The 10,256-nt window shown below is 52.5% G+C and overlaps 1 protein-coding gene across 3 annotated transcripts; it reads left to right on the forward strand.

The window, feature by feature from the left end:
• Positions 1 to 1,101: 1,101 nt before the first annotated feature.
• On the forward strand, positions 1,102 to 9,786 carry CBLN2 (cerebellin 2 precursor). Of its 3 annotated transcripts, none has more exons than XM_032470561.1 (5): positions 1,102 to 1,787; positions 2,259 to 2,303; positions 3,517 to 4,047; positions 6,895 to 7,014; positions 7,243 to 9,786. In XM_032470561.1, exons 3-5 carry the CDS (start codon positions 3,691 to 3,693, stop codon positions 7,438 to 7,440), a joined length of 675 nt encoding a protein of 224 aa, XP_032326452.1. In that variant the 5' UTR covers positions 1,102 to 1,787; positions 2,259 to 2,303; positions 3,517 to 3,690; the 3' UTR covers positions 7,441 to 9,786. The 3 variants fall into 3 exon arrangements, with proteins under 3 accessions (XP_032326452.1, XP_032326453.1, XP_032326454.1); XM_032470562.1 differs by lacking the exon at positions 1,102 to 1,787 and adding an exon at positions 1,826 to 2,055; XM_032470563.1 differs by lacking the exons at positions 1,102 to 1,787; positions 2,259 to 2,303 and adding an exon at positions 2,443 to 2,635.
• The last annotated feature ends 470 nt before the right edge of the window (positions 9,787 to 10,256 follow it).

The following is a 10,256-nucleotide window of genomic DNA, read 5'->3' on the forward strand; positions in this document are numbered from 1 at the left end:
GCATAGTATTTAAGAATTGCTTAACAGAGCCGTCATTTAAAGCTGTTTGGGGGCATGAGAGGTATTGGCACCTACCTAGCATAGCCAAATTGGTCGAATTACCAGTCTAGGCTCATATTTCTCTCATAGATCAAGAGTCCTTCGCTGTTGACGTTTGCACACACATCAGTATTCTCTGTGACGGAACGGTAGGATTGTGCTTACTTTGACAATAAGAGATTGTCAAATTGATGCAAGATTGGAATAAGAATTAACAGTTTCCACTCTGTTAAACTTATAAAAAAAAATGATAACAAAATATGGTGCCTTGGAAAACGTTTCCTGACAAAGTCCAGTACATCTATCTGACCAGCATGTTACAAAAACGTTGAAGCAAAGTACTTCATTTTCAGCGAATATCCTTAGTAAGAGATTTGGGGGCTGTTTTATGTTTTGTTCTATTTTGCATGTTAGGTAGAAAACATTTGGCTCAGAAGTTCTCTTAGTCACATTTTTACTATCATCCTGAATATCTTGTCTCAGGCAACGATGTGCGGCGCCGCTTTCCCGCTGGCCCTGTCTCCCTCCGCGTCCGTTTCTGCTGAACTGATTTGAAGTCAATTTCATCCCCAGCGCTGAGGGATGAGGCCCTGGCAGTTCTGGCTGGGGATCCCTGCGACAGCCTATAGGAAACAAGGCCTCGAAAACCCCCTACCTGAAAAGACCCACGTTATGGGGGTGAAACCAGAACTCTGGCTGAAATCTCCAAACGAAAGAGGGTTAGGTGTGAAGTCTGGAGGAAGGAGAAATGCTTTCGCTCCGCTCTTCTGAATAGCATTGGCCCACTTACGGTTTATTTCTGAATAGCCTATCAGCAAAGCCATCCTAAGCAAGCCGAAGGACTAAGAATTTTTTTAACGACGCTTTTTAGAAGTTTGGGTTATAAAGAGAGTGCCTATTTAAATACTGTCTTTGTTTAAGGGCGGCATGGACTGTGTAGAGCCCAGGGGTGCGCGCAGAGGTTCTGAAGACCGTGGTAAGCGACGATCACCCGACTGCAGCATAAATCATCCTAGCCGACTTGTGAGTTCCAACAGTGAAGGCTGCAAATTCCAGGGTGCGGCTCCATTTTCCCAGGGGCAGGATACTGCAGGATACCGGAAAGATCGTTTGCTGCTGTTACTTTTTTTTTTTTTTTTTTTTTTTGGCAGAGGCCAAAACTGCTTGAGGGGCTGGTCCCAGAAGACCATCAGCAAACCTCACCCTCACCCCTACTCTTCGCCGCCGGAGCCCGCTCGCCCGCAGCCTGCGGCAGGGACGCCCCGGCGCCCGTAGGTGGCGCCCCACGCCCGTGCCTGCGCTTCTCCCCTGCGCTCTGGGCGCAGCTCGGAAACCCGGCGCGTCTCCCCAGGTCGTTAGAGCTCAGAGCAGGCATTTTAATAAATAAGCGCGGGTGCCAACGCGCTCCACCAGCCCCGAGGTTCAGAGGAGCACATACAGAAACCCAGGCGGAGACACCTCTTCAATTCCTGCCCAAACCTGACATTTCCCAAACTGGAGATCCCGGAACCACAGCCTTTACACCATTAAGAGCCCAAGATTTTTCTCTCCATCCCAGTCCTCATTTTTTTTTTTTTTAAGAAAATTGCTTTACCCACTAATTATGAAAGTGATCACGCTATTCAGGATTAAGACTTGGAAGGAATTTGGAAAAGGAAAGAATACAAAAGAAGAGGGGCGACCGGCGCTTTTGCGGTTGCCTAATTTTTAAAAGAGGCATCTGGGAGGATTTGGCTCTGGGTGTTTGGGTGAGAGCTGGACCTGGGCGGTGCAGGGGACGGCGCGGGTGCGGGGCGCGGGTGCCGGGGCCGGGAGGGGGCAGCGCGGAGTCCTCAGGGCGTCCGTGGCGCTTGGCTGTGCGGTCAGGAGCCCGGAGGAGAGAGGCCGGGGCAGGGGTCCGGCGGAGACCAGCAGCAGCGTGCGTGCCGCACGCGAGGGCCCCTCCGAGGCTGCGGGCCCCGGTGCGGTGCAGACCCGGTGCGGGACGCGGGGCGGAGCAGGACGCGTAACGTACCGGTGCGAAGCGCGGGGCATACACGGTGCGGGTCCCGGGCGCGGCGCGGTGCACGCGGGTGCGGGGCGCGGGGCGTACCCGCAGCGGGCGCGGACCGGCGCGGGAAAGCGGCAGGGCGGGGCGGCGCGGTTATTGGCCACGCGCGGGGAGAAGGGTCGCGCTCGGTGTCTCCTCCCGCCAGCTCCCGCTCATCTTCTCCAAGCAGAACAACTTCGCGGACGGCGGTGCTCGCTCATCATGGACGTTCCAGGTAACCAAACCCGCCCCTGCCCTCCACTGTCCGCGCGTTAGTTGCCTTCGTGCATATATTTCAATGAGGACCGTCGCGGTTCTGCGTCTGGGCGGAGAGCGAGCGAGCGGGAGAGAATATCGAAATCATTTTGTGCAGGGGCTCAGGAGAGAGCAGCCCATGGAAGAACAACTTCCCTCTTCTTAGAAAGACTGACTATCGGAGGAGTTGTTCGGAGCCTGTGGGCGGGGAGGGGAGAGGTTTCTTTTCTTTTTGTTTCTCGACTGGGTATTGAGGTGATCTGTCCAGTTTAGCGGGGGAAGAAGGCGCCCGGGTAGAAGTGCAAACGGCGCGTAAGTTGGCAGAAGGCTGCAGGGGCTGCCTCCTGGCCGGGAGAGAAAGAGCCCGGGGTCTGCAAACCGAAGCTGCAGGATCAGCCGAGCTCGGGGCTCCCACCGCTGGAATCCTCTGGTCCTGAGCCAGGAGAGGGATTCGAGGGGCTCCGCCAACGGGGCTCGCTGCTGGCAGGGGCGGGGGGCGGGCGGGGAGGCGTTGGGTATAGATGTTTGGTTTTAGGATTTCTCTCTCTTTTCTGTATTTTTTTTTTCTCACCCCGACTCCCCTGCCCCTTAATCTTATTCAGCCCAAGGAGCTTCCTGGGGATTTGTTCTTTGGGTGGAAAACGGATAAGATCTTCACCAAATGGATTGCTTAAAAAAAAAAAAAAAAAAGAAAAGAAACAACTCTGGGTTGGAGAAATAGAGGGTGAAAAGGAAAGCAGGGAAGGGGAAAAGGTCTCTCGGTGTGACTTTAAAGAAAATGCCGCTGAAATTAAAGCGGTTAAGCCTCAGTGGATTTTAAAAAAAAATTTTTTTTGCCTCTGTCTTGTGCCCTTCTCTGCCTTGGGCTGAATGGGTCGGGGGTGGCGTTGACCGCGTCTCTGAGGGTCGCCGACCATGTCATTATTGCTGAGGCCCCGCAGAATCGCAGGTCCCTTACCTGACCGCACCCCCGGCGCGCGCCGCCCGGGAACCTTCAGGGATGCCCTGCCTAGTGCGCCCTGGCGGTCCCTAGGACCTGTTGTGCCGTTCAGGGAGAGGGGGTGGCAATGCGCGGGACCAAGACGGTGGCCTCCAGGGAGGGGGCCTGAGCGCCGCAGGGACCTGCTCCCCGCGCCTCCTCCCCACACAGCTTCACTTCCCTGTCTAAGGGTTTGGGTTCTCTGCCCTGACAGGTCCGCTGGCGCCTTTCTTCTGAGGACGACCCTGGCCTTGACCATCCGAGCAGGGGACCGAGACCAGAGGAGGCTACCCGCGGCCCTGCGCGTTCCTGCGCGCCCTCCCGCTCCCCTCCTGCCCCGTCCCGCCTCCGCCCCAGCGCGCCGCCCCTCCCCCCCCCTCCAGCCCGGATGCGGGCGCCCGGCCGGGGACCCCGCGGGCCGCCGCTGACCATGCCCGGGCGCCGGGGGGCGCTGCGCGAGCGGCCCGGCTGCGGCTCCTGCCTGGGGGCGGCGCTGGCCCTGCTGCTGCTCCTGCTGCCCGCCGGCTGTCCCGTGCGGGCGCAGAATGACACGGAGCCCATCGTGCTGGAGGGCAAGTGCCTGGTGGTGTGCGACTCTAGCCCCTCGGCGGACGGCGCCGTCACCTCCTCCCTGGGCATCTCCGTGCGCTCCGGCAGCGCCAAGGTTGCCTTCTCTGCCACGCGCAGCACCAACCACGAGCCGTCCGAGATGAGCAACCGCACCATGACCATCTACTTCGACCAGGTCAGCGGGCCGGCTGTCCCCTCGCCTCCTGGCTGGGGCGGGGACGGCGGGGGCCTGGGCGCACAGGCGGGTCGCCGCCTTCCCGGAGGTGCAGTACTAGGCTCTCCCCTCCTCTCTGCCCTGCCTTTCTCCTTCTCCAGAAGGCTCTCCTTTTCACTTTGTAGCTTTTTTTTTTTTTTTTAATATAACGAATCAGCTCAGTGGGCACTTGGGTGACCGAGAGCCCTGTAAAGCTAAGCCTCCCGCAGAGCTAAGATATCTGAAATCGATTTCCCCAAAGGAAACCGTTCGTTTTAGTTTTCGCTGGGGTGGGGGCCGTCATTTGTGGTGGATGGGCTTCCGTCACCCCGCTGGCCAGCTTGGGGACAGACTTTATTTAAACTCTCCAAGCTCAGCGTGGGGGTTCTCCGAAGGTCTCAGCCAATGCTCAGAAAATCCGTACCTATTGCTCATTTTGTAATGGACTGGGGAGAGGATGCTTGTCTTCAAGAAAAATAAGTGGGGAAGGTGTGGGGGAAATAGCAGGGAAGGTTATATATAAACAAAACAAAATACAGTGTGGTTATACAAATACAGTAAATAGCAAAGGCAGTATATATAAAACATAACGTACACAGTATCAATACAGTACATGGTGTGGTTATAGAAATAACAAATAAAATAAAGAGCAGTGGCTTAAGTTTCCCCAGCCACTCGAATTCTCCCACCCTGTTCAAAGCAGAAGGCTCTGCATTGTGTCCAGCCCTTGGCCATCCCTTCTCTGGGTTACTGCTGTGCAGGATGAGAGGTTGTGACCTTACTCCTGTGTCCTCCCTGCCCACCTTGGTTTCTGTTCTCCAGAAGCAAAACATTATGGTGGTTTCCAGACTTTTCCTCATTGTTCCATTCCTTTGTCCAAAATACTTGCCACAAAAATGGAGCTGTGGGCTCACTGTGCACACTTGACTGAGGCCCCTTCTGTCTGTTAACCAACTCTCACCTGAAGAATGACCAATCTGCGCACCCCAAAGCCTCTCCTTAGGCCAGTGCATTTATTTGCTTTCATTGCTGTTAAAGGATGATGTGTTTGAAATCTGGGGAGGTGGTGTTGGGGAGGTCCCTCTTTAGTCTGTGTTTTTACAAGACATAAAAGACATATTTATTTTCATTGTGTCCAACCAACACAGACAGCGATGAATCAGATTTCACAGATTTTATATCCATCGTTTCAGTTCGGTGTCGAGTGGACTCTGAGGTACAGGAGAAGTTGTAGTGGGTGCTAATTTTATGGACGAGCAGACTGAGATGGAACAGGCTGAAGGGTGATTCTCTGGTTCCCCAGGTAGGGAGCAACTGAAGCCCGCTTTTCTGGGGCTGCTGGCTGTTCCCTCATCGACGGCAGGGCCCTGGAATGACCAGTTTCCTGAAGTAAAAATGGAGGTGACAGCTGAGGCAGTTGAGTTTGGAGAAGCAGCGCCCAGGGATTGGATGGAGGAGGCTTTGTGCTTTTTTAACACGTCGCAGGGCAGACGGAGAGCCGTGGAGTGAGGAGGACGGGCGTTCGGAAGGGCACCCGTCTGTAACAGTGGATCCTGAGAGTCTCCGAGCCCTGCAGTCGAGGGGAGCGGAGTGGTGCTCGGAGCGCCCTGAGGAAGCCAGTGGGGGCGCCTTCCCCAGGTCTTCCCAGCGGCGGTCCGCGCAGCCGTGCCCGTTGCTTTGGGAGTGGCAGTTCTCCGTCAGTACCGAGTGCGTACAGAGGAACAGCACAGGGTATTCGGATGAAGTTTATTTTCTGGACGTATGACAGGAGCTCCCACCTAGGGCTTGCTGCTGTTGCTGGCTGCTTGTTCTAAAAGCTGAGGACGCCAGGAGAGCCTCCGCGTTGTGTTAATTGAGTTGCGCATCTGGGTGTGAGTAGGAACGGGGGCAGTGTCCAGACAGGGTGGCCCGATTCTTCCTGGAACATCTGAAAGGGAATTGGGTCTAATGGGGGACCTTCCGCTCTTCAAGTTCTGCTTATGACGTCATAGCACGCTCATCCTTCTTTTATTTGGGGAAAAAACCCCATCTGGAGGGTCACGTGACTTCTTATCCCCTTGGCCCATCTGGCCACTGCTCTGGCAGGTTCGGGGAGCGACGGGGGTCCTTCTGCTCTCCCTGAGTCATTCAGGCTTATCTGCATGACGTCATAGCTCAGCTCAGGCAGCAAGCATCTTACTCAGAGGACAGTGAGGGGAAACTGTGAAGCCAGCATTTATCGACTGTGGTCTTTGACTCAGCAGCCTTTACTGAGCACCTACTGTGTGCTGCCAGGGGGCTGGGAATTGTGGAGACAAAAACCCTCAGTCTGCTCGGTCCTGACGAACTCAAATTTCGGTCCCAAGCTTTATGGGACAGAAGTTATCTCATTTAATTGGCCTCTTATTTCACAGCCCTTTCTCTCCCTCTTCAGTCCAGAGCTCTGTTTTGGTCAAAGCTTCAGAGACCCCAGAATTTGGTTCAAGCCCCCAGGATCCCCCCAAACCTCTGCTAAGACTCAGTTCACAGCTTGTCTACTGACCTGGTGGTCTTCCGTTCCCTCCCCTCTGCCTGCCCCCAACACACACAGTAGGCATCTGCTTTTTCCATGCATAAATAAAATATACTTTAAAGAAACCTTTCTGAATTATGATCCGTTGGAGTCCTTTTGAAGCCAGTTCCGGCTGTAGGATGTTTTAACCTCAGCGCCGCCTCCTTCCTGGGGCAGCCTTGACCCCCCGAGTGGATGTTGCCAGCTCTGCAACCCGTAAAGGCACCAGGGCGGGGGCTTTGTGCGTCTGCTGGCGAGGGGCCTGCTGCAGGTGCGTTGTGTCCCCTGTTCTTTTCCAGGTATTAGTCAACATCGGCAACCATTTCGATCTCGCCTCCAGTATATTCGTAGCACCGAGAAAAGGGATTTATAGTTTCAGCTTCCACGTGGTCAAGGTGTACAACAGACAAACCATCCAGGTGAGTGGCTTTGCCAACGGGACCCTTTCGGCTTGGGATTAATAGTCCTCGTGGCTGCAGACCCGTCACATTCTCCGAAGGGGGGCCGACCAGGGACCTGGGACCCAGCTGCGTCCTCTAGGTCAGGTCCCTGACGTGGCTCCACAGCAAGGATGAGGGGGAGGTGAGAACAAGCGGATGGAAGAGGGTCCTTCCTGGTCGGCTGAGCGTTTCCCCTCTGCGTTGCAGGTCAGTTTAATGCAGAACGGCTACCCAGTGATCTCCGCGTTTGCAGGGGACCAGGACGTCACCAGAGAAGCCGCCAGCAATGGTGTCCTGCTGCTGATGGAAAGGGAGGACAAAGTCCACCTCAAACTGGAGAGGGGCAACCTCATGGGAGGCTGGAAGTACTCCACGTTCTCGGGGTTCTTGGTTTTCCCGCTATAAAGGCAGAGCCCCCCCGGATGGTGGGGAAGTTGCTGCCCGGACCCAGGAATCCACCCTCCCTCACACCCTGAACTCGCCAGAACAGGACAACTTGTCTCCAGCCTCCTCCATCAGAAGGTTGCGGTAGAAGAGTGATTTCCTTCTCAACCTCCAGTATTTTCTTTGACTCTTGAGCATTCCTCGGGAACCTGGCCTCTAATTAGTTTTAGATGACAAGGTCTTAAGGAGAAATGAAATGATCGATCTAAGCAATTTGTCCCTGTGATTGTAAAGTCAATATCGGATTCCATTGTTGGGACCATTGACTCTTCTTCTGTTTGTACGTGGTGTCGCTGTCCCCCTGGGAGGAGCACGGCTGACCCCGGGCTGGACTGCAGGCGCGGCTCAGAGCAAGAACCCTGCACATCACCGCCCGCCCGACGGTCCCTGAAACCTGTTCCCTGTGTGTCTGTTCAGCCTTAAGAGAAAGAATGGCTTCTCTTTCATTCTGTATTTTCCCCCTGGTGGATGGGAGGACTTGGGAGGGGGACCGGGACATTGCGTCAAGAAGTGCTTTATCCGGAGAAGCAAATTTTGCACGACTGGACTGCGACTTTTGTTTTGTATTGTTTGTGTCTGTGTGTGTGTGTGTGTGTGTGTGTCCCCCACCAACCCCCTCGAGAAGCTTTACTTTTCTTCCCACACTCAGCCCTCCCTCCTCACCCCTGCTTTTATTTTTTGTGCTGGGGAGAGGAGAGAAAATGTGGGCTGAAGACCTGGATGAGACCAAACAAAACAAAACAAAACAAAAAATACCTGTGTATTTTGTTTTGGATGAGACCAAACCAAACAGAAGGTACCTGTATGTCAAAGTGAAAATGACAGATGGACATTTCAAAGAGATTCTCTCAGATGCACTTTTAGAACTAACAACCTGGAATTTTGTTTTTTTTCCTTTGATTTACATTCTGGAATACTTTTAAGAGCCTGACGTTCTTGGGTGGCACTGAATCGTGTCAGATGAGGATGGAAGCTGTGATGACCGAGGCCCAGATCACATGGTTTCTTTGCCGCGTGCACCTGGGTCTCCCAGGCAGTGTGGTTTTGTTCATTTGGATCCGCCTCTGCCTCCGGGTGAGCACATGCGATCAGGTGCCTCAAAGTCAATGGTACCCACATGCTCCTCCCTCCAGGATCCTCTTCTGGTCTGCAGAGGCAAGAGGGTGTCCACACTCTCCTGCGAGCACCCGGCGGGAAGCCACCTGGATGTCGCAGCGGTTTGAAGGTATTGGCCGAGGCGCCCTGCAAGCAGCTTCCCAGATCTTCCTTGTTTTGGCACCTTGTGCAACAATATTATTAAATCACAGCTGAGAGTTGATGGGTGCAGGATTCGTCCGCCAAGGACATGGCACTGATCCCAAAGCAATCAAAGAAGAGACCTCAAACCGGATGTTACTCTGTCCTTTGTGTAACAAATGTAACCAAAATATTGATGATAAAAAGTCATAATTTAAGATTCAGAATAAATGGGTTTGATGTCTGGCTTGCTCTCGTCTCCCAACTCTCCAAACCTGTGTAAGTAAAGACCACGGCTCGAGGGCGTGGGGAAAGTCGGCCCATACTGTTCACTCTTTAGAGAAATACACAGGAGAACACACACCAAGACACGCACATCCAGCTGGGGGTCTGGGTGGAAGCTGCCTCTGAAATAGACCTTTTCACACAGATTTGGGGGGAGATGTTATGTGAAAAAAAAAAAAGGATTAAAAAGACCTGACGGGTAGGAATCTGCTTTTTATCACATTTCGTCTTTGATGCAGTACAAGATCCAATCCAATATTTCACTCAGAGATCACAGATGCACAAGGAACTGACCTTTGAAGAGAGCTTGTAAGATGTGTATGAGGAGGCGGCACGCTGGGTTTCATTTTCAGATAAGAACTGCAGCGGGGATTCTGCATAGGGAAAAACATAGTTGGGCTAAGGGTCGAAGTTTGACTGGCCTTAGGTGAAGAACATAACAGAATGCGGAACTGAATTTGAATTAAAATGCTGCTACATTTTGGGAGGGGAAAAAAATCAAAAAATATCAACCAAAAAGCATTTGGGGTATTTTGGCTCAGTGATGAGAAGACATACTTCTGAGCAAGTGTTGTTTGTTAATGCTGGGCTAGTAGTTTCCTCTGTTTTATGACCCTTAGTTATTCAGTCTCTTTCCCTCATTCCTTTAACTTTCTGTCCAGTTTTAAACAAAGAGCAAGCAGCCCTCCCTAGGCGACGGTGTAGCACGTGAGAGATGGGAAGATACATAAGTCGTTGCTATTCATATTGCTTACTAATTTGTCATAGATATTTCTTTGTGTTTACAAATTTATCACATACAGGTTGTTATTTGGATCTACTGTCTAATAAATAAGTTATTAAATTGATCTATCTGAAAATAAGTGTATTTCAGGAGTTGATTTTTATATTAGGAAGAAAAGCTTTATTTTTTTTTTTTTTTTTTTTGAGACAGATGCCAAAAAGTGCATTAGGAAGAGGCCAGGACATTAGTGTTTCTGAAGTTGTTAATCATTCCCCGCTGCTCCTGCCAAGGTTCTGTTTGGCTAAGGAGCTTTGGGAGAGACAAAAATGCACAGAAGTTGAAATATATTTTTCTTTAATTGGAAAAGAGGGTACATCTACAGTATTTGCAGCCGAATTTGAGCAGACCAACTCTGAGCCCCATTTGTCCATCTGGAGAGTGAGGAGAGCATCCCTGCATCTTCCCCCCAACTCACCCAGAAGTGTCAGAACCACCCGGCACCGTGATTGAAAGAGGTGTATTACATGGTAAG

This window comes from Camelus ferus, chromosome 30 (genome assembly GCF_009834535.1).
Source record: "Camelus ferus isolate YT-003-E chromosome 30, BCGSAC_Cfer_1.0, whole genome shotgun sequence".
Classification (NCBI taxonomy): Eukaryota; Metazoa; Chordata; class Mammalia; order Artiodactyla; family Camelidae; genus Camelus; species Camelus ferus.